The 25331-nt window shown below is 34.2% G+C and overlaps 2 protein-coding genes across 2 annotated transcripts in view; one reads left to right on the top strand and one right to left on the bottom strand.

The window, feature by feature from the left end:
* The first annotated feature begins 1141 nt into the window (after positions 1-1141).
* Positions 1142-10527, top strand: LOC127848222 (uncharacterized). The gene is made up of 7 exons (XM_052380550.1): positions 1142-1247; positions 2912-3034; positions 3739-3870; positions 4462-4547; positions 4757-4854; positions 8002-8213; positions 10188-10527. Exons 1-7 carry the CDS (start codon positions 1245-1247, stop codon positions 10353-10355), a joined length of 822 nt encoding a protein of 273 aa, XP_052236510.1. The 5' UTR covers positions 1142-1244; the 3' UTR covers positions 10356-10527.
* A 5738-nt stretch (positions 10528-16265) lies between these two features.
* LOC127848214 (uncharacterized) overlaps positions 16266-25331 on the bottom strand; it is a 9230-nt gene continuing 164 nt past the window's right edge. The window contains exons 1-9 of the mRNA XM_052380533.1: positions 25275-25331; positions 22492-22629; positions 22200-22331; positions 20167-20252; positions 19610-19836; positions 19223-19389; positions 18552-18702; positions 17977-18191; positions 16266-17622 (exon numbers count right to left, since the gene is read on the bottom strand). The exon at positions 25275-25331 is cut by the window's right edge and continues 164 nt beyond it. Of these exons, the coding sequence (XP_052236493.1) occupies positions 17434-17622; positions 17977-18191; positions 18552-18702; positions 19223-19389; positions 19610-19836; positions 20167-20252; positions 22200-22331; positions 22492-22629; positions 25275-25331 (1362 nt within the window). The 3' untranslated portion in view covers positions 16266-17433. The remainder of the gene's footprint in view (positions 17623-17976; positions 18192-18551; positions 18703-19222; positions 19390-19609; positions 19837-20166; positions 20253-22199; positions 22332-22491; positions 22630-25274) is intronic.

The following is a 25331-nucleotide window of genomic DNA, read 5'->3' as shown; positions in this document are numbered from 1 at the left end:
CAGTAGTAAGTTGTTCGAATTTAAATAGACATTAGTCCATTAGTCAAATACAATTGTTTTGCTTTTCACGACTCTGACTTTGCTATAGAAGAACTTTTGAAGTTTTGCGTCCAGTTAAGAGATGGTAACTTACTATTATCATAATTGATGTGAACCGTTCAATTGCTGCTCTTATGAATATGTTCGGACATTTTATTGAATAGATGTCTAATTTGTATATATAATATGCAGTAGTTTCCGACAGTTGCCTTGAAATAGTCCAAAAATAACATACTCGTCAGACTATATTAATATTTTCTTCTTTACAGAAAGGAATTACACTGAATGTCTTTTGAATTAAGATTCATCCGTTAAGAAATATTATTTTTTTAAAGTAAACTCTTTTGACAGTCCTTAGCAAATCTTAACTGTTCCAAATGTAAGCCACAAAACATCATTTTTTTATTTGCTTCACCAATTTTTGAAATATTCATATTATGCCTTTTCGATTAGTTTCATGCAGTTTTTAACATAGAGCGGTATTGGCAGTCGAACTGTAGGGCATCTGAGAAGCAAGTTTTAAAACGCTTTTAAGGTTTTTAGTTTTTTTTTAATTAAGATCACCTGTTATAACATGATCAACAGGGCTGAAGATACATATGGCTTTTGCACAATCTTGTGTTGAAAGAAAACAGTGTCATTTGTATTTACAAAATGATAATTAAAAACAGTACTCCGAACTGATTTACTATATGTATAACAAATTAGTCATGTTTACACTTAAGCGTTAATTTCAGTCATTTAAATGCAGTGAATGTCATCAGAATCATAAATAATATTTAAAAATCGTTAGTTATTAAAAACATGCAGCTTACAGTACACATATTGTAAGTTTTACATTTTGTTTAAATATGGCTATAAATAGGGTTCATAAAAGTACCACGTCATACAGGAACGGTAAGTCTTTTTAGGATTTAAACAGAGTGCGATCAATCTTTAAAATTTAACATTTAATTCCATTAGAACTCTTTCAAAACTAAACTCTCGCTCATACCGTTAGTTATTGCATAATTGTAAATATCTTGATAAATTTCGTTCATAGAAAAAAGCGTTGTCATAGCTGATAACAGCTGTCAAGCTTTGACCTTGTGTTTTCAGCTGTTGAGTCACGTGAACTGAATCATACAAAGAAGATTCAGCAACCTTGATAGCTTTCACTCGAGAGTATTCGATTGATTGAGAAGGATTCTGTAAACGCTGTGACTATGGTAAGGAAATATCAATAGTGAGTGAAAGTACGTGCTTGCGTGTGTGTGTGCGCACATGTTTGTGAACGTTTGTTTTAATTCATTACATATAACAGACGAACAAAAAAACCAGCTCAGAGGTATGACAAAAACAACAAAACAACACATTCGATTTATTTCGGGATATAAAGACGAAAAAAGTATGTTTTATAATCAGATTTGCAAGAGGCTAATTTCGACAGTTATCTAATTTTGGCATCTTTCAATCTATTATTGACGTCAATTTTAAGCAGTTTTATATAGCTATGTGAAAACCGTGACAACCTACATGTATGTTAAAATTATTTTAAATCACAAATCGGTACTTGCCATTTGTTGAAAGTCGAAGCTGATAATCCAAATATTCAGGAAATAACGTTGTCGGAGTTTGTTGTTTGTTGCTGCTAATTTGTGTTGTAATTATTCCTGACCGTGATGGTGTTCCCAGATTTAAAAACAATATAAAATTATAAAGGTTTTATATGTTCTGCTCATACATTAATGACTTATAAATAAGAATAATAAAAATATTGATAAACTAAAAATGACAAATAAGATTTTTAAAAACATCACGTTCGTTTCTTTGTATGAAGTTTTTTTGTCTTGCGTTGGTCTCAGTTTTGAGAAATATGAAAAGCAATATATTGTAACTTTTGGGTTTTATTTTCAATAATTAATTGTGTTTGAATCTACGATGCTGTTCAACATTCTTCTTCATATATGAAGAATTTACATTGTTAACGCTTTGTAAATCAGTTCTTTTCCAAAAGATAAGTTCCGTTCTACGTTATCATTTTGGTCTTCAAATTGATTTATGTGGCAGAGTGTGAATAAATCATGAAATTCAATCATCATTACAGAAGCAAAATATATTAGACGATACACATTGTTGAAAATTGTGAATAACTTATGTGTCGATGATGATAATAATTTTCAATTGTACATTTAAAATAACAAACAAAAACACATCCATGTTTTGGTTTCACTTCTTCATAAGAAACCTTCTTCTGTGATTTTAAACAGACGTACAAAATATGCACTTGTCATTTAAATGAAAATTATATTCAAAAGTGCGCTAAAATTATTGTTACGTGAATAAAACTAGTTATATCTTTTGCAGTTATAGTCGCAAAATATGTGCCATATACACCGATTTAAAATCAATATCGTCAGATGATTTCTGGATTTCTTTGAATCAAATCACTCTTAAAACGCCATTACATTTACATTGCATTCGCTTGGACAATCTTTAGGGAAATCAAATAAAACGGTATATAAAATTTGACAATTAAGGCTAAACCATTTGTTTTAGATTCAGGTAACACAAGGATATACTGAGCTTTTCTCTCATCAACGAAGAACAACCTGTGTGCTAATTAAAAATGCACAAGTTATACTCGTCTTCATTGACACTTTGAAATATGTGGTGTATGTTCGGATGCGAAATACCATTAAACCGCTGAAACACTACTGTGTTGTTTGTTGTGCATTTTAGGTAGATACATGTACCACAATCAATATCATATAACTGAAGGTGAGCTCATGTTAAAGCAGTGGTGGGATAGGTTTAAACTGCTTTCAAAGGCTAGATGACACATAAAGGATTATATAATATAGTTACTATGAACATATTTATTTTATTCCAGACATTAAAGAAAATGTTCCAGAAATTATCAGACATTGAGATGCATCATATGCAATGCTTGATGGCACAATATCTAGAACTTGCGTGCCTGACCGTGGTGGATCATCCGGATGCAGCTGGATTGGTAATCTCTTTGCTTGGTGCTGTTATGCTTGAGCTTCAGCGACATTTGGAATCAGCGTTGTAATCTGTATCATATATAGTTATAATTTTCTATATATTCTTACTTTTTGTGCACGCAGACGCGATCAAAAACTGTTTCCCGGATCTAAACAACACACCCGTAAAATGTTGTAATAACATTTCTAGCTACAGCACTGACTAGTTTTACATAGTATTCCAATAGTAAATTTAGTTTGGACGATCGAACGCTTACGTTTATGAATGAATATGATGTAACCGTAAGCATACTGCATTATTGCAGAGAATAGCATTAAAAAAATATAACAATACGTAATATGCATACAATAATTTGTTGCACAAGTTGTGCAATCTGTATAAATATCTATGTTCTTGTTATCATCCTGGTGATATATAATTATAATTTCTGACTTTTGTAGTCATGTTTTAATTACAAAATTCCTATTTCATGTAATAGCTTTAAAGGTTGAAGAAACAGACAGTGTAAATTCTGAATAAATAACGTTATACTAAACCGGTTAATACCGCTATGGAAACTAAATCCTGATGGGAAAATGCGCCATATTGTTAAACTGAACATAACCGGCCCTACTAACATTATAGCGCTTATGATTTCTAGTCCCCAACCGGATTGACACGCAGGCTAAAATGTTAACTCTCATTGAAATAATGTCTTGCTATTTTTAGGTTCGACTGACCGCCACTGTCTCATGTTCTCATCAACACATGGTATCGGGTATCATGACGACCTTTAAGTGTACTGCTGGTCTCTTAACCGGTACAATATTTCCAATAATATTGGATGCGATACAATTACAGGTAAATTGTTGCGGATTTTAGAAAGTTAGACAGGACTACGATTTCACAGTAAACAAAAAGGCACATATAATACAAACTTAACAAATACAATATGCGTATGTTCGAACCATTTCATTCGACTGCCAAATCACAGATACGATCAGGTTGGTTGTTAATTTTTAGAATTTTACACGCGTCGAAGTTTACCCATTGGTTTCTTTATTGATAAGCCATGTATGTTTTAAATACAACAAAGGTGGCATGAATAAATTCTCCTCTTATATAAACTTGATAAAATAAATGTTGTTGATTCAACCGTCAGGACTAGATAACCGGAGCTTAACGGAATGGATTTACCAGCAATCAATTTTGGCGTGAAAAGTATAAAGGAATCTTTAATTGGAAGCAAGTTCATTTTAATTGAGTGGTGAATCGGTCTCTATTCAAAGACATACGGGTGACCGTCTCTTTGACTCATTATGTATTTTGTAGTCACTGATTTTGGTTTCATTATGCTAAATTTACTGAAGCATAATTTCGGACAAAAATGTAAACCCGAAAAAGCAACAACAATCATCAGTTTATTCATTTTATTTCCATGGTCTGTTCTAGGATGTAGAGCTAATCAACGTCGTGTATGGTCAGATTTCTCAACACATAGATGAAATGTCACGTGAATCAACAAACACAGAACAGAAGTGAGTAAGATTACTGTACTAAAAAAAGAATAAATTTAACGTAAAAGGCGATAAAAACGCAGCTCACGTAACACATAATAACACAAACATACAACATAAATTTCCTTTGAAATACGAAAGTATCTTAGCTATTTAATAAATAAAAGGAATAAATACCTAAGGTTATGTTTCAATGTCATTAACATATGCGAATTTGTGTATTTATGCAGATTCCGTGAACTTCAACGTAAAATTCTGGAAAATATCGTTGGTGTCAATGAAGTATCAAAACAGATCCAACTGCAAAATACGGGTACAGTCGCCGAAGGTATTCACAATTGTATATTTCCCAAACACTAATACATCTGAACAGCACGTACCATAGACAAACGCCTATGTTATATTTATTTAATCAAGAAATAACAATGCTTACGTGGCATATTTAAAGAGTTTAACAAAGGTGTTTTTAATATTTGTATTATAAATTAACAGTTAATATATTCCTTCATTGTTTTCTAATTTAAAAGAAATATTACGACGGCTTAAACATTATTGGGTCTTTACTCTTAGATAAATGGGGAAAACTGCCTTAAAAATTCAGAGCTTTTTCTTAATGTAGATTTGACGACTAATTGTATGCTTATTTCGGATCCTGTTCGGACTTTGTATTGACTCAACATCTAGATCCCTTTATATTATCTCATTCTTTCCAAGATTCTTCTCAATACAAAACAAGGTGACCAAGATTTGTCTACATCGATTATGTAATGGTTTTTATGCTATTAAAGGGTATTTAAACCAAAAGATTCCCTGGCTGATGCAGTTTTAGGTCAGGTGCATATTTGAACACAATTTGCAAAAGAAAACTGAATTTATACAATTCTACATACCAATACTGCAATCTAAAAGCAAGAGTGTGTAGGTATTTTGCTTGTAAAGTCTTTATAAACAATTTCATCAGTTTCGTATTGGCAATTATAATCACAGAGATATGAATGAAACAAACTTGGCAAAGGGCTACTCTACTATATTAGTACAATACAATTTAACATGCTTATTATTTAACAGCTAGTTCATGTGCATAAACTGTTTTAACCGTTAAACAGATTATACAGTATATATTAACAATCTGGATCGCGGTCAGTGTTGAACCATTAAGCATTATTTGAACATACTTTGTAGAGGACAACAATCGTTTCTCTCATAATACCTATTAAAGTTGTGGGCATGGTGATTTTACAGAAAAAAATAGAGTAAATTGGAAATTAAGGTCAATTTGTTTTCGAAGAAACAGCTCCGGGTGGCCAAATTTGATCAACGCGGAATGATTCCTTCAAACACAACAGATGGCCAATGTGCGATGTAACATGCAAATATTACAGGTTTTTTTGCCCAGTTGCTTTAGAGAAGATATAGCCGATTTTAGAGTTGAATCATTTAAAGTACGTTAAACAAAGTTAAACAAAGGATATATTGGGATTGTTGCATCATATGAATGTCCTCCTTTAAAAACTGCTGCCATTGTGGTCGAAACTGACCAAATTATATACTTTACATATAATATTATATGGTACGTGGTCTTATACCATAGGTCACAGGCTGAGCTTGATCAGCAAAATTAACATAAATTTAAAGGGAGGTATCAGCATGACATTTGAGCGATCTATGGATATTATTGCATGTTTTTTACCAATAACTTATTCACTATAAAGAGGAGCTGAAAACCTTGAAATATCAATTCGTTAAGCTAGTGTTCATGAAAAACAACCCGCAACACAATTTTTCAGACTTTGTTATGGATATTCCGCAGTATCTAAATTTAAAAACAATTATGAATTATTTATAATTTTATAACTTGATAACAACAAGCGCTTATAATATATTATACATTTCATTGGGTCACACAACAAGTGATGGTTACTGAGAACAATAGTGACAATCGACCTACTTAAATATAAATAAATGTATGTTTGCATGTTAATGGATAATCGGTCTCTTCTTTTACACCCAAAATAAAGAAATAAAGGATAGTTTTGGATTTTGTGAAATGTCGATTATAATTCACGAGTTATCATATAAAATGATAATTTCACGAGTGGTGCAGCGACGAGTGAAAATATATTTTTATATGATCACAGGTTAACTTTACTCGATTTTCCACCAAATCCAACTCATTTTATTTTTATTGTATGCTTACCAATGATTGTTTTTGCCTTTTTGCCATTCCGTACACTATAATTTCCCGTTGGGCGCCCCGAAATGTTATATTATGTTTGTTTAAGGGAAGCTAAGCCGTATGTTTTATATAAACATTCAATTCAGACTAGTCGCCCTTGATACAATTGGTGGTCAGAATGGGAAAACAAATGATATATAAAACTAGTTCCGGTAAAACAATGAAAAATTTTCGATAATTTTCACTGTTCTTTTTCACTGTGATTTTAATGTACTCATATTTCTCTGTTAACCATCGGAACTCATAAAAAAAACATTTGTATATGATGCCTTATACGAAAATTTATGAAATACACTCTGACGAAAACCATCTTCTTTTTCTACTTGATTTCATATCGCTTACAAGCATGTTATAAGCAGGTAAAGCAAAAATAGGTCAATTTTAATTTGTTCATGGGTGTGACGTGGGCATTTGTTGAGAGTAGTATTCAAGTCTCGATGTGTTTGCATTTGCTAAAAATAATTTCACAATGTTTTAAAATATCGAGTCCCAATTTTCAACAACATAAAAAAATATTACAGTGAAATATGAAATGAAATATTTAAGAATAATGGTTGAAAACCAAGAAACTTGAAATTTGTGATTATCTTTAATTTTGGGATAAATGTTTACTTTGCTTTTATTGTTGATGAAGAATACAATTACACTATCACATATGCTAAGAAAGAATACACAATCAAAAGCCGTATTCGAGTTTAAACCATAATAGTTTTTTTACTCCTTTATTTTTGGAAAAACGTATTCACGAATGCACAAAAACAACACACGTTTAATCTACCGTTTTCGTATTCAATCTGCATCTTATTCTAAAGAAAGATTTTCTAGATAATCAAAATATGGATGCCATGTTGACGAAGTTTCATGAATATTGATATTTTACAAATCTCATGTCGAGAGTTCACAGGTTTATTTTTCTTTCATGTGAACAAGTTTTTGCTACCACCTGATCCAGTTTCGTATTCGGCCTAGAAACCATGTGGACAAATGTTCTTAAAAAAAAAAGTTTTATGAATATTTGGCTATAAATGATGCCTTATTGATGCTCATGGGCAAATGTTGTCATATGTTTACGGGTGAGCTTATAAATCGTTGCATGCATAACATACAGAAAAACATTCAATGAAGATATTACCTTATTAGATTTTCCATTCAATCGTATTTTCATATAAACGACAAGCAAAGCAATACAGGTATATTCAAATAGCATCTGTGTGTGTATATTTTGTTCCGCATTTCCAGCTAGTCTTGGAAAGGTTCAAGGTTTCCGTGAAGCCGTACAGTGCCTCGATGATTTAGAACGTCCGATTACGAGAATCATTCAGTTCTGGAAGGACATGTCTCAAACTTTCTCGCTTCTACAAGATAATATGCCGGCGACGTTGCAGCTGAATAAAATTAAAGTCGAGCAAAGAAGACAAGAATTTAGGAAAGCTGTCAAAAATGTCGAATCGGTAAAATACATAATGTTTATCGAGTTGCATTAAAGTATGTGTGCAATAAATTTCATGATTATTGTCATTACTTCCACTTAGAGGCACACTACTTTATCCTATACCCTTTGTATAAACATATTTATTTAAACTCGATTGCATCGAAATCCTGAGGCTTATTTATATGCTCTCAATTGTACATAGTATTCAGTTACTGTAATGATTACGGTATTGAAGATGAGTGTCATTCTTCCTGAAACTAAGAACCAGAACTTGTTGTCTTGTGGGATTATCTAAAGAACGCTTGCGACCCACCGTTATATACATGTGTCTCCCTAAATGGTCAATAAAATAGGCGTATCCCGAAATGAGCAGAATTTTTAAAAAGGTACTAAGCACGGGGTACGCGCTTAGCTAACACATTTGAATTCTTTCAACTAAACAACCATTACAGAAGTAAATGGATCGGCTTTGTTGGTACCTACAAAATTTTTCATAGTTTAGTGCAGAGACTAAATACAGTTATTAGTGCAGTAACGACATTATATGTAATATTAAAATTTTGACCTGTTTTAATGGCCAAGTTACCACTAGAAAAACGAAATCTAGAAAATGACGTTTGAATGTAAAAGGAAATATTAATAGATAGCAATTTCATTTTGTTAAGCATAACCAGTGACCCCCGGAGTCCTGGAGTTAATCTGAAGTAAAAACGCATTAGCCCGCTCGGCTATTCCGCCTGGTTAACAATTTCAAGTATTTTATACCTTAAATAAGCAATCTTCGTAGTTTCGTTAATTTAAACGACAACAACAGAACTCTCCAAATTATTCAATCGTTTCGCGTTGCAACGCTTTATAATTTTTAGGTTTTCAAATCGTCAAAAGATACATATAATGGCACTATGGTAAATGTTCAGTAATACTGTTTCCTCACAAATATCATAACTAAAACGAAAATTTGCTAATCTGAAACAACTTTTTTCAATTTTGTCAATTTACCAAACCGTGAAAAGATCCCTTTAAGGTTTCTAGCCAGTTATGTGTTACAATCAATCAATTGTTTTTTAAATGAGATTACAAGTATTCTATATTTCCTTTTGTCTTTACAAAGCCAAGCGTCGCCAAATCCATAGCTGTACAAAAAACGGTTTCAAGATATCTCTTGTTAATCCTTTCTATACAATTTTGTCGTTTTTACAGTACATATCAATGTCTAAGATATCGATCTTCTGTCATTAAAGTATTGTATGAACTTACATGATGTTCTATACGTAATCTTCCAAACTATCCCATTACAACACTCTTAGTTACATAGTTATGTACGCCATGTAAATAGTTGCAATTTTGAATTGGACTTCGTTTAAAACAATTCTGAAAATTCTATACCGTGTTTTTTCGATCCATAAGTCGGAATAGGGTTGACAATTTATTTAAACAATTACAAATAATCCAAATGCAATTATTCCAAACATTATCTAATAGGATATACTAGCAAAAATAAAGTTTTTAGGGCTAGCCGAGCCTCAAATTAACCATTTATCACAAATCAAACACCCGTATAAAAACGATCTCAATCAAATATACATGCGCAGACAGATATTGACAACATGAAAACCATGTTGTTGTTCAACAGTCAGGTGAGAGCTGGATATGCATCTAAAAATTGCAAATTCTTTTGTATTTGTAATCTGAAAATTTATAAGAACAATTCTGGCTCAAAACCTAACCTTGGTAATCAATTGTCGAAGACCTGGTTCAATTAAAAATGGCACATAAAAACAATTGACAACCATGATGTCAGAAGCCGGAAAAAAAGAAAGATCAAGAAGGCATACATTGACCTCATGCTTATGTGACCCTTAAGCATGGTTTGAACATTTCAAAAAAGCTTTCAGATAGAACAAACGTTTTAATCGTAGAAACAATGTAGCCTATTCCATCATCAGGTTCAATGACATGAAGATAGATGCTAATTTCACTCTTGTGATTTCAGGACTGGAAGACCTTCGAAAAGATCTGTAACGATCACGTACGTGACAATGACACGGATATTCTCAATCTGTATGACTTTCTATCGTCTTCTTTCAACCAAATGTCAATCGATGAAAGAATAGCCAGGCAGAGGAAGTTGCGGTCGGCTGTCGGCGGATGGACACTCTGAGTCAGGAGGATATAATTAGCACAACAGCATATGAAAAATTCCTGCAGGTCTATGAGCAGTCTACTTTCAACGCCTCGTGGAAGATAAAGCAATGTATTCAACGTTTCAAACTACACACGATTATTATGTCACGTAAAATCTAACAATGTCTCCCTTACTTATTACATTTAAACTGCACAGCAACCATAGAAAATGTTTCCTTTAAATGTTTCAGTCGCTATGTGAGTATTTGACTTGTTAACATATACATATTTTGAAGTAAACTTATTTTTAAACGTTATGCTTTCAATATGGTTTCAAAATAGTAAGATTATACTATTTTGTCTTTTTGTCTTACCATTGCTGTGTACGTAATATAAAAAATTAAACATATCAAAGTACTGCAAGTACTGGTGGCGCGATTTTGCTCATATTTTGTGGTCGTGAAAACACTATACACCGTGATGCCAACGAATCACCTTTGTTGAATAAAAAAGATGGAATTAAGGAAGGTTAACAGGCTGTCAACATAATATATGATTTGGCTATTGGTGTTAAAAGTAAATGCTGCTTTTTAAAACAAGTCTTTGTCGTACGTGCCAATTAACAACTGCAAAACGTTTGTGAATAAAATGTTGATTATCATCATTTGACCTGGTGACCTAGGTTTTTACACTTAGTGTTATATGTATCCGAGATTTTGTGAAGACAAACGTTGTCATAGGATTTCAATACTTCATGTAGATTCAATATATATATATATATATATATATATATATATATATATATATATATATATTTATATATATATATATTCACGTAAATTATTTGCTGGATTTAAAGTCACACAGACACAGTGAAGGTCATATAGCGACTTTATGGGAACAAAAAATAAATGACGGACATATAAGAGATTGTTTTGATTACTTGGAAAACATTAACACAAATTAATTAACTGCTGTGAAAGTGACAACCACAACATATATTTCGTGTGTAAGGAAAACGTTCAAAACTGGCATGATAGGCACTAGCGAATTGTCATATAAACAGTTTGTAGCGCACAGAACATTGAGATGTTTTCTTTGACAGTAAAAAAGTGTAGCGCGTGGTAATTAAATTGTGTCGCCCATATCGCGAACGCAGTTTATTTCTTTTAACGAAAGCACATACATGCGCTGTATCGGTTAAGTGTAGATAGTTCACTATTGAACCGATTTGTCGTCGCTGTATACATCGTCCATGAGGACTGCGTGTTACTCGGGTGCTGATGCCACAGTGAAAAGACGTTGCCATGGATGGAACGCGCTCATCGGAGCTATTTTGTTTATGAATGCAGAATCTGGATGCAAAGTGGTTGGTTGCAGTAACGGACTACATTCTTCGGTATACGTATATTATGTTACCTATGGGGCGAATCGCAGAAATCAAGCGCCACAAAAATTGCTCATTAACTAATCTTTTCTGTTACGTTTTATTTTCATTGGCGTATTGTATCGTGATTAACATCATGAACAAATAATTTTATTGTCATACACATTCAAACACCAAATTTAAAACAAATACCATTATGTGTATATTTTTACAATGTTTTAATACATTTATTACGTTTTATTTCTTAAACGGCATTGTTGAAATATATTAATATAGTATATTAAGGTTAAAAAAGCATGAACATTGTGAAAAGTTTTTATAAAACAGTAATCCATATTTAAACTGAAAGCTTGCGAATTTCACTTGTGTTTCGGAAATAAATTAATGTTTTATAGGTTCATACGTTGCAATTCGCATAACAGTCAAATAATTTACTAAATAATTAAGTGACATTCGGGATTGCCGTTGATAACGATGCAATAGCTCGCATCTATTAATCAGACACTGGCAGGAATGATTATATTAATTAAAGTTATATGATTACGATTACATCAAGGACCGAATTTACTTTATTTGCTTTACTCAATATTATTTGCAATGTAATTCTTTCAATAAAGTTGACATGCATTGTTTTCCAAAAAGTGATCAATTGTTAACGCAGTATTAAGCTGCATGTACAATGTTAATGTTTGTCCGGTAAGGTTGAATCACGTTGAAGGTTTGTGTTTCTGTGCGGGCATTACAAGTATAAGCAGGAATATATTAACTACCTAATGCAGAATTAACAACTTAAATCAGGAAACGACATCGTGCCATTTAATGTGTTCAACACCTTGTATACACGTTAAATCCAAATTATTAAAACAAATCTTAAAAGCAACCGCGATTGCAGATATTGAAAATTAAGGTGCAAATGGATAGTAATTGAGAGTTTGGGTTGGAAGCCGTTTTTTCACAAAAGCAAACAATTAAGTTATTGTGTTAACAATAATTATTGTGGTCAATAATACGTTCCGTGGATGAAATTGACGATTGTAGACTGTATTGAAAATTGATTCCAGATATTAATGAAAAAATAGATCACAGATATTCATTACTATAGCTATAACTATCGTATAGATAATATTTTTAATGAAATACTGCATATTTTGTTACGGGTTCAAACCATCGTTCAGTAAATTAAACGAGTCCTTTTGAAAAAAAAACTGATGAAGTACGATACAGATGATGCTTTTCAATTTTAGACGTTTTAATGTATTTGCTGTTTATACATTACTTTAACGATGATCATTCTCATGATTTCCGGTTTACATTGAAAACTAGGTCATATTTACTACAGACATTGTTTTGCTGGGTGTCGGTCAGTATGTCTGTCTGTCGGTAGACAAGTTCGTTTCCGATCAATAACTCGTCAACAAATTGACTGATTTGCTTGATACTTCCCATGTGCGTTGGCCTTGGACAGTAGATGACCACTATTGAAATTGAGGTCACTAGGTCAATGGTCAACGACACTGTCACAGTAAGTGTGAAAATTCTTTCCCATCAATTACTCGTCGACGAATTGACCGATTGGCTTGATACTTCACATGTGCATTGGCCTTGGAGATTAGATGACCCCTATTGAAATTGGGTTCACTAGTTCAAAGCCCTGATTAGGGGGCATGTGTTTCCAACCGCGGAATTCTTGTTTAAATCACATTAAACATAATTGAGTGCGAGTGTTTAGGGTTTACTAATGGGTTTAACCAATGTGCTATAAGTCTTTGTTTAGATTTGTTATAAACAACATTTATTAGTGGGTTTAACCAATGTGCTAAAAGTCGATGAACAACATGAGCTGAAGTTTCGTATTTCCAGTCAGAAACTGTTTATACAATATGCAAATGCGCATAGTAACAAACCTTAGCAAAAATCAGAAGGTTCGGTTCGATGGGAAACATTGTAAATGATACAAATTACTACGGGTAGAAAGAAGCTTGTCAAAAGAGCCGATTTAAATACAGTTTGTGTTGTTATGTCTAATAATAACGACATATAAAACATGTTGTAAAATCTTTTCTTCAAATATTGATGAATTTATTAAGAGGGCCGGAACAATGGATTCATATAATTGTTATTTTGTAAACATGTTATTGCTTAATGAAAATACACTTTTAAATGTTTTCAATAAAAACATAACATGCACACATTATTCTTAATAATCACAGAATAGGGTGTTTAAAATCACTCTCAATAAGATGATGCTATTTATTTATATTACTTTTACACACAACGTTTTATTAATGTTTCGAATTGCTCAACACGCAAAAATGTGTATTTCTCCCGCGTGAGTTTTTATTTATCTGAAGCATGATACTCAATCCAAAAACTTAACGTATGCGACCATTCACCTACTGAATAAATACGGTAACCACAACCAAATTTTCTCGAAAATAGGTATTTAGTTTTGGAACTTCGGCAACAGAAAATGTGCGTCAAATGTATTATGTTGGCCAGTTAGGAAGTCGGTCAGGAAATACTCCAGATGAAACCCGGCCCACTACCTACTATTCAAGTTCCGGTAACCGACCAACCCATAAAGGCCCTTAGGCCACAATTAGTTTGTTATTGTGTTTGTTTTTTACACATGTGTTTTGTATTAATGTGTTGCACTGCGTTCTTCTTTCTAAACCCCAACGAAACATGGACAATCACAACAAGATACATGTTGTATTATAGTAAAAAAATATTTTAAAGCATAGTTCATTCAATCGGTCATAAAACATGAATAAAACGTTATGACTGTTCTATAATAATTCAGCATGTCATAGTAATATTGCAATATTTGTTACTTATTCTGTGAATCATCTAGTACAGTGACAGCGGAGAACGCACTCGTGTCTTGAATGACACTGACATTTATAAATCAAAGCGCTGAAGGTACTGAAGTTGTTCGCTATTGCATAATTTAAGACGCAATTCATTTTTCAAAATTAATCGCAAGTTTGAAATGAACACACGCCATTCACATTTATGAAGAGTGTGTCATAACGCACGGGTCGAGCTTTGTGTGCACTTTTTATCATCCTGTTTATTTCATAGAGATAACGTAGACAAAATAAAAACAATATGGCTTTTTTTGGACGTTCTGAAAGCATAGAAAGTATGATGAAAATGGCAGTGAGAACTGAATATAAAGACAATTTGCATTCACCATCATATTAAATGAATATTGTTGGAATATCGAATACCTATCTCACTAAACATATAATTTAATGATGAAAATTCACTTTACAAAACTTTAGATTTTTGACACCATATACAAATTCAAAATATACAAGAAGATCATTGATGAAAATAAATAAATAATAAATATGCGAGAAATACTTTTTACTCGCGAATTAGGTAGTCATCTAGACAGCTCTGTTGACCCGTACATTGTTGTTTATGCATTAATTGTAACCCTAGCAGTTCACACGGCAGTTCACACGGCAGTTCACATGGTGTCAACAACTCTTACCTTAACATAGGTATAGAGCACTCATGCGCTTTTTCGACATAGCTGTTTTACTCAGCTTTTATCTTAATGACTTTTACATAACGCCAGCAGACACGCATGAATATTTTCGAATATTTCATGGGCTGATTCGAGATAAAACCTCTGAACTTTGGCTACATCACTGTGTCTGTGCTCAGCGCAAAGGATGTAGCACTGTTCAGTGAAAGGAATTCCGGACTACACTCTGCATGTTCAAACGACACAAATTGTGGCCCAGTTACAATTACGCGTTAAAATATATTTTGCAGAATTTCAGTTTTGCTTTCAAGATGAGAAAACAATCATTACCAAAATAGTATCGTGTCACGATAAGAAAATCGTTTAATTATCCAACCACAATGTTTGCCGTACTCCTTCAGCACGTCTGGAAATCGTTCCTGAACGCCTGGATAGGCTGCCCTTATTTACAAGTTTGCTATTTTGAATTCAATTTTGTATCGAAAAGCATTGTGCTAAAATGTGCCATTTACAATTCGCAATGAGATTTTTAATGACCCTCGTCATGCGAAAGTGGGTCTCATTCCATATGCGCCCAACATATATATATATATATATATATATATATATATATATATATATATATATATATATATATATATATATATATATATATAGCCCACTCAGTCTGCTCATCTCTCAGTCTGGTCAGGAGATAATAATGAGACCATAACATATTGAGTGATTTTATAGCGAACAGCATAGCCTCTGACCAGACTGCGCAAATGCACATGTTGAGTTTAAGAAACGCTGGTCAAAACGCATAAGACCCATTTTCGCATGACGCGGCTATGAAAGTGTGATTTAAATGTGTCGAAAAAAACTGCGTTTAAATCAAACATTAACATACGATATATTTCGATAGTGAAGAAATATACTCATAATAAGGCATGTGAAGACACATATGATTTGCACTCCCGTAGTATAGTTTTTATCTTCTTACACTAATGTGTGGTTTGACACTGACAACACACATTTCGTGCGGTGAATATGCAACTTATAAGTGACAAAAACCACAATAGTTAACTTTTGTTTTCATTTTATTTATTTATTTAGAAAAGTAAATTGCAAACTTTATTTCAAAGTCAGCGTTTACGCCGACTACATTTTACAAAGATATTTCTTGTTCTATTTAGTCGTTTTCGGTTTTAGCGATTATAAAGCATTTTTGAGGTTGTCTATAGTTTACCTGTAGTAATTGGTGAACTCATGTCCAACGTTTTATAAATTGAGAAGTGTGAATATAAACAAGCTTAACCTTCTACTATTGCGTTGTTAGCACCCGTAAATACAAAAGATCGCCGCTATCTGTTGAGAACAAAAAGATCCCAGAAATCCCCGCTGTAGAAGCATGAACGAAGTTACGAAACAGATCATTCGTGTTATATTTAATTGTTTGTTATATTCGATTTTAGCGTTTATGAAGCATTTTTGTTGTTGTCTATCGTATCCCTGATGTTATTGTTCAACTCATGTTCAACGTTTTATAAATTGAGAATATAAACAAGCGTAACCTTATACAATTGCGTTGTTTTCCCGAATCTCTAAATAGCCTCAGATTAATAAGCGTAACCTTATACTATTGCGTTGTTATCACCCGTGCAATTGGACCCACCCTTATTTATCAGCAGCCGCATCTATTAATAGCATCAGATTATGAATGGGCTGAGCAAAATTACTACGTCATGAAGACGCAGCAGAAAGTGGACTTTTTTAATATTCATTCATAAACTATCTCTTCCGCGACATGTGTAATACAATCATTGTTTATCGATTCTTTTCTGTATAAGCTCCGTTCGAAACTATTACATTTAATACGATATTCATATAATGTTTCCATTTGTGAATGAATATAGTTGGAGAACTCAAACCTGTTGAATAAATTATACAACTCTTTCTCGCGCGGATGTGGCAGGTAGTAGGCTCTCCGTAGATAAGCCTAACCGACTTGAAATTTTGAGTAACAACATTAGCTGGTCGCTATGCGACCAACTAAAAAAAATAATGATATGGCATGTTTGACATCATAATCACCACACTTAAACCTTATATAACAACGAAATAAAAACATTCGATACTACTAAACAGATAATGAAAAGTGTTCATGTACGATCATGATTACCAATTGTTTTTTTTAAATAAGCAAACAATTTTCAAAACAATCGATAGGTCAACGGTAAGAAAATAACGTTAATGTTCCTCCCCAAACGCCGAGTCGATGTCCGCCTCTATAGAGCATATCAGAGCCGTCTGCCTCGCTGTTCTGTCGGCATTAGACATGTGATCGATAGGCGATGACAGGAAGTTGTACAAGTGCATGATTTCAGTGTCACTTTCCTGGACGTAGTCGCTGCATATCTTGCCAAAGAACTGCCAGTCCTGTGATAATAATATGTCCACATTATCATGTAATAATCATATGATAACCTCCATATTTGTTCAAATAAAATAAACATTTTGGAACAAATAATTGGAATTGTCAGTAAATACGATACATGTAAGAAAGATAAATAGTGTCTAACAAATAAAAACGTACATAAAAGTTTTGAATGTTTCGTTTTCTTATTTGTTAAATTAAATTAAACATCATGAAAAATATTAGTTTTCGAATGTCACTGCATCAGATACAAATAAATACGATACATATTGTCTAACACATAAACACGCCCATAAAGGGTTTTCAGGCTCAGTTTTCATATTGCTATTTTCAAAGAACATGACAACAAGAAATACCTTTTCGGCCCTACTGATGGAATTTTTGAACCGTTGTGAGTATCTCTCGTCTTCAATTTTCTTCAAGTAAACTTCCCCGGACCTTACATCCTCTTTCAAGTACTTAAGGGTAGCAGCCATGTTCTCCCAGAACTGAATGATCCTCGTGAACTGACGGTCAACGTCCCCGAGATGTAGCGAGGCCTCCCTGAGACTTTCGACATTTCCAAGACCAGCTGAAATAATGAAATTATACAATAACGTAGCTGTTTACTAACTTTTTATGTTACCATACTAATAACACTTAAACATACAAAAATGAATTACCAGCCAATACATTTGCAATATGTTTACATAATTTTAATATATCCGGGTAAACATTTGTTCAAAACATATTTTGAGAGCATACTGGCATAACAGCCCTTCGAGTTAGGCGATAAATCCCAATCTCTTGACCGACTTACCTTTTGTATTGTTCTCAACGATGGATAGTTTACTTAATAAGAAACGTACACTAAATCAGCTCGGGAAAGTTTTCTAAAAATAAATAAAAGTACATAAATTACGTTACTTGTAAATACAACAACCCCTTATACCATGATGCATGCTGATTTCTTTCATTTTTGCCAGACGCTGATGCGCTTCTTTCCTTTGCGCATGCATACGTTCTACGACACCACGGCGTTCTTGCTGTGCCCTGTGCACGTTGTCTTCTGCCGCTTGGTATCCCTTCATTAGCTCTTTGTACTTAAAATATAAACAAAACACTTTCTGGAAAAAAATTATTTCACTCATTAGGTGGCACACCATTTTTGAGGTCATCAGCGTTCGCAGACGGCCAAACGTTAAGAAAATCACCAAATTAGTATATTACAATTATGCGAAACTTAACATTTGCACATATGGTTTTACGTGTTTTACTAAGGCCACGTTCAGCCAAACAAAGTTTGCAATAGATATTGACATGTGTTTCATTGTCTTATATTCGAACCATAAGTTAGAATAGAGTGGATGCAGTAGATAGACCCAATGCACGCACCATCGGTTGATATTTCTATGAACTGCAGTACAAACTTTTAAACGTTTTACAAAAAATAACGAAGTCTTAGTCAAGCGTTAGCCGTCATTGCTGTCCTAAAATTTTTAATTGTAGTGGCACTTCGGATCCGCGTGTATTCAGCCTGAATACCTTAACTACTCCTGTATTCATATTTAAAACACATCAACATTCATTTATTTAAAATGACACAGGATATATATTACTTACCCTGTCTTTCTTCTTGTCTCCTTTAAACATGCTAGTGAAAAAGTTTACTGCCTTCCCGACAACCTCTAACACGACTCCGAAGCCACCGCCCATTGCAGCGCTTGGGCGAATGCTGTCGCCCAGAAAAGTTGTGTCGTCATCCACTGACATATCGCGACCTGCACCCTCTGACAGTGTTTGACAAATTAACACAAATGTACGGCGTATAGAAATCGATAAAAATATATATAACACAAGACAGATTGGTTAACACTTTTAAACAGTCTGAGCTAATAAATGTTCGGACATTTTTTTAATATTATAAAAATTTCGTCATCTCTAAAACGCATCACTTACTCAAACTCCATAACATGCTTATTTTATTGCACATTATATTGCACTTCCTACCTGCAACTTGAAACATTCGATCTCTCTGTCCTTTCAAGGTTTCTAAGTCTTCTTCCATCCTTTTCTTTTCTTCTTCAAGTTCTTTCTGAGCCAGTGATGCAGCCCTGGCCATCTGTTCTTGTCGTTCCATTTCTAGCTTGAGCCGCTCGCTTTCTTTGACGACATGTTTGTTTCTGTCATTAACGGATGCCATATTCCTTTGTACCTCTGTTTGGAGAGTTAGGTAGCTGCAAATATACACACTTATGTTAATGAACCCCCACTGTTTTAGTAATTATCACTGCTATCAATATGCTCACTTTAATGTTGATGTTATATGAAGCGTTGAATAGCGGCCATTTCTATAATTAAGCATCGATATGTATTTTCATTGGTTTAAGCATGTTGTTTCCTTCCAAGGGACAAAATAACATCCAGTGCGGTCCAGTGTCCGCTTTTCTCTTAATTTCATCGACAAGCCAGAACAATAATTTCAAATACTTTAAACTAATGATAAATAAGCCCCAACTATCTTGCTTTAATCGCTTTTTCAGTTTTTCTCTCTCAGAGATGCATACCTCGACCTCGTGTCTTCTGATTCCTTCTTCATGGACTCAGCATTTTGGATAATCTGACCAAATGCGTCAATAATGATATCTCGATCCTGAAAAAGAAAACAAGTTCCTCAGAGTCTATAGTTATATCATCATCATCATCATCATCATCTTCATCATCATCATCATCATCAACAACATCATCATCATCATCATCATCATAGATCCTCTGATGACCTCTATCTAGCGATCCCTGAAGCACAGTCTTTCACAGTGAGTCGTACCTGGTGACGTGTTTAAACCAAGCCAGCTATCGTCTTTAAACTAGCGTCAAGAGGGATTCTTGAGAGCCAACCAATGCAGCTGTCGCGGTTCTGACGTACTCGTTGGTCTTGTGATAAATGAAGGCGATGCTGAGCAGTCTTCAGAAACACTTATGCTCACAGGCATGAATCCTTCGGCCTGTGACCCTGTAAAGCGTTCAGGTCTCGCAGCCATAGAGTAGGATGGAGACTATGAGGGACTTTTAGAGCCTGCGAGTGGGTAAGCTGATAAAGATGCTTTTCAACAGCTTGATCAGTCTGCCATCGCTGCGGTTACCATGGCAATTCTTAGTCGTTTCTCAGTGGATGACTCTGCAGTTGAAGGTCTGTACAACTGTGCTTCACCCTGCTCAGAATCCAGCCTGTTTTCTGCCAGCTTCACCTCGGGCTTATGGTTCCTTCGGTCGGGGATGATATATAGCATGACCTTGTGGAGCGCACTTTGCGTTTTAGGGTTATGGTGCGGTAGTTCTTGCACAACCAAAGATTGCTTGTTTCGGTAGCAGAATAACTAGAGACTTGTCCTACGCTTTGGGTCACTTCTCCTCCCAGATATTTTGGCAAAGTGTAGGCATTATCTCTTCTCCTTTCTTAAACAGCTCAGAACGGACATTGTCCAACCCGGAGATTTATTTTCTGTCAGACTGTGCACTGCCTCCCGCCTCATCAATTATAATCTTCAGACTTTCATTATCCGCTTCTGTTCTAGAATTGTACTAAATAAGACTGGGGCCGGGTCGATGCGGGTAGTTATAAAAGTCGCAGCAGTATTCAGTCCACCTTTTCAGAAATGCGACATTCTCGGTCTGGATGTTCCCGTAAGCGTCTAATATAACACTACATTTGGGCTTACTGGTTTTCGCAAAGGGTCTTTAGGGAACTGTAGGCTGCCTTACTGCTGCCTGTGGTTACTGTTTGTCAATGTTGTTACATTACTCCTTACACCTTTTTGGTTTCTTTCATCTTCGTCCTCCTTGTTAATCTTCTGGTACTGTGACCTAGAGTCCTAGCTGGAATACTTCTCCCTGCTTTTGTCTCATAGGTCCATGATCTCGCTCGTCACCAATGGCTTGTTCTTAAACATATTTCTTCCGCGGACTTCTTTGTCTGACGACAGCAGGACTTCCTTGGTGTGGTTTGTGATGATGTCGATTTAATTGTTGAGGATGTTCAAGACTTCAATCTTATCATCCATCTGTGTTTGAAATGCCTCTGCTATCGCAGTTAATTTCTTCAATTAAAATAAAATTTGTGGTTCATGGTGATGAGTTTGTTCTTTAACTTCAGCTTGATGATCTGCAACAGTACACATTCTTGTTTTTTAATTGCTGATGCTGAACTTGAACCGTTGAGGTGCCAGAAAGAAATCGATCAGAATGTGTACTTGCCCGTTTTTCTGTTCTGGGTGGTTCTTTGTGGGTGAAGCGTATTAACCAGAGTGAGTTGAAGGCTTGTGGCGAACTCAAGAAGTGAGATAGTTATTTATATGTGACTTTATGTGGGCAAATAATGAGTTCTGAAAATGTGCATCCATTATATTGTATACTATATTGCGCAGTTACGCAAGGAAATTGGTTGAATCGTGCTAGCAATAAAAAGTTTTATTTCTTAATGTAAATTTATACGATGTAAATTAAACACTTACTTTACGATAAACATAAACTACAAAAGAAAACTACAAAAGCAACGGATTATATGATTTCATCAAACATGCAAACCATTTGTGTAACATGCCTGTAAATCTACGGCGTCTAAAATCATCGGAATCATGGTCTTGATTATGTGACCAGCAGTCACTGTGAGCTTTTTCATCAAGCCCGACGTCAGCAGGTGCTGTGACCGCGCCTCATGTGCCGTCATCCGAACCTGTCAGTCAAAAATTATAAACATGTGGACGATTTAATCAGAATAAGACGTAAACGGATAAAACATACCGTGATACGTAGAAATATTGCAATTTTCCAAAGAATCATGAAAACGTTGTTGTTGTTTGTTCGCTTTTGTGAACAAAATAGATGATGAGAACCTCTCTGGCGACATCAGGGTGATCCGCCAGGTTCAGATAGGCCAGCTCCAGATAGTTGGCCACCTCGCGTTGTGCATGATACAGCTCTATGGCCGCTATCGTCTGTACCATCGCCTGCTTCTCGAGGGTATTGGAAGCCTATGTAGTATAATAATACGAATAATAATAGCAATGAGAAGAAGAAGAAGTAGACTGAGAAGAAACCGAAAAATGAAAATAAAAATAATGATAATAATACTGTTCTGAGCAAAATTCATGATGATTGGCTAAAAAAAAATACCTCTTAAAGGTAAACAACATTTCAATACAGCTGTAAAAGAAAATGCATCCCCCAGGCGGACACGTTTTTAACGAACCTGAACCATTTTAGAACTCGGGCGAGATTTAATTTGTTCTGTGAATTTTTTTCTGAGATTGGATCAAAAATGCCTCTTCAAGACTTTAAACAAGGTTCCACTTTAGCCATTAAGGGAAAACTGCCCTGATACGTGGCGACTTGTTTTATAAAAGACCGATATCATTTTCAAACTCAGCCGAATTATTATTAAAACACATCAAAGTCGCCCAGTTTCATGAAGTTTTGATTTTTTTAAAATGTAACTTCTATAGTGTTTACAACATTTTTAATTGGCCTAATGAAAAAGTGTTTAGCGTCATGTGCTCCAGATTCAAACTCGGTCAAAATCTCATAAAGACAAATGTTCTAACTAAGTTGTACGAAGATTGAACAATAACTGTCACCTCTATAGTAACCATGTAAACATTGACGACACACGATAACGACGCGTGGCGCAAGACTTACGACAAACGACGGACTAAAGGGAGATCACAAAAGCTAACCATCAATAGGTTGTGCTCAGATGAGCTAACTATAATAATAATGATAATTATAATGATAGTTATAATAATAATAATTTTAGAATCGTATTGGTAATACAAACATGCAAAAAACAATTTTCTTGGAATATAGAGCGGAAACAAAAGAGCGTTGACCTTTGGAATTGACTTGTGAACTTAACCGGCAAATCGACAATCAGGGGATTTACACAGCGTTGCATCGTCTTTGTGTAATATGTTATGTAGCGGAAACGAAAATATTTTGATTTGACCTTAAATCGTGACATTGACCTTCGATTGATGAGCGTTGTAAATTACACCACTTACATTTGTATCTGGTCATAGGGAATATTAATATGAAAGTACAATAATACTTATATTCGTATAGTCGTTTAGACACTTTAAATCTGAAAACTCCTTGACATTTGACTTGACTTTCATATTTATAATCCGCAAATAATACCTATGACCGTCATGGCCAATGGTAGTCATGAATAGCAACAATCTTGATATATTTACATTGAATTGCGACCTTGACCTTTGACCAACCATGTAAAACAATCTTGAGTTAAACTTCTTCCATTGTTTACGAAGTAGTGAAATGAATATGAACATGCTTTTGCTTTGAACTTGAATTGTGACATATTTTTTAATCGAAAAGCTGGGGAGGATTGCGATAGAATACGTCTGAATAAGGGCGAATTAAAATCAGCAGACGTTTCTTAGCGGACACACATACTTTATTATCTTTTTTCGTGACATTTGACGAGAAACAAAATCCTTCATATCGGCCTGAAAGCGGATGGGTACACGAATATCCAATAAAACGGACATAACAACCACGTCAACTATTTTTTCCTGATTTTTATAGTTTGATTAAGTAACCTTGATTATGGTTTCTTACACAAGATGCATAATCATTCATGGTAATTCCTCCGTATTACCGATAAATGACCCTATACTTTAAATATGTACGTATGAAAACCTCATTTACTCGAAACCATCGTTACTTTAGTACTGTGTCATGCTGAAACGACATCGCGTTTAAAGCCACACACTTTGAAATGAAATACATGTTAATCAATACATATAGATGCAATTTGAAAGTGTGCAAAATTGTCATTAAATATATAGCCAAGTTAGCAAGTATTTTACTCTTTTTTTATGCTATACGGATACATCCATTTCGACAAACGCGATTATTTGTAAGTTTTAAAGCGCAAAAAAAGACGGATTTGTACCTTGTAACCACAAGATATATTGTAATTGGCATAGATACAATTAAATCTATAGCCTAGTTAGCAATTAATGTATTATTTTGTTAAATTTTAAAACCGAAAGTAGGATTTCTATACGGTTTACGTCCATTTCGACAAACGCGATTATTTTTAAGTTTTAAAGCGCAAAAAAGACGGATATCAACCTTTTACGAACCAGATATATTCTAATTGCCATAGATAAAATTAAATTTATAGCCTAGTTAGCAAGTAATTTATTATTTTTCAAACGGTACCGCTTTTAAAACCGAAAGTAGGATTTCTAGACGTATACGTCCTTTTCGACAAACGCGATTATTTTTAAGTGTTAAAGCGCAAAAAGACGGATTTCTACCTTCTCACCACCAGATATATTCTAATTGGCATAGATAAAATATGTTTCTTTAATATTTATACTTAAATTTACTTTCCGTTCATGGTGTGTGGCTTTAAGAGTTGCCACAGTAGTACACACGCTTATTCAGCAATCCATAAATGAAGCTAGATCTTCCCTTTACATAATGCTATATTAACACCGCTGTCAAAAACATAATTTCATCATTGATACCTTTACAGAAACTACGCCCTCCTGAAACATATATATTATTACGACAATGTACAGTACCTGTATTTGAATCACCATTTACTAAAATTGCAACACAATAATAAAAAATCAAAGAGCCATCTTACCGTCGGCGTTGCGTCGCTAGCCATTCCGGATTTCAGAACTGCAAATAAAATTCGTAC

Source organism: Dreissena polymorpha, chromosome 10, assembly GCF_020536995.1.
Source record: "Dreissena polymorpha isolate Duluth1 chromosome 10, UMN_Dpol_1.0, whole genome shotgun sequence".
Taxonomy (NCBI): Eukaryota; Metazoa; Mollusca; class Bivalvia; order Myida; family Dreissenidae; genus Dreissena; species Dreissena polymorpha.
The sequence above is the reverse complement of the archived record's forward strand: the minus strand, read 5'-3'. Positions and strand labels throughout refer to the sequence as shown.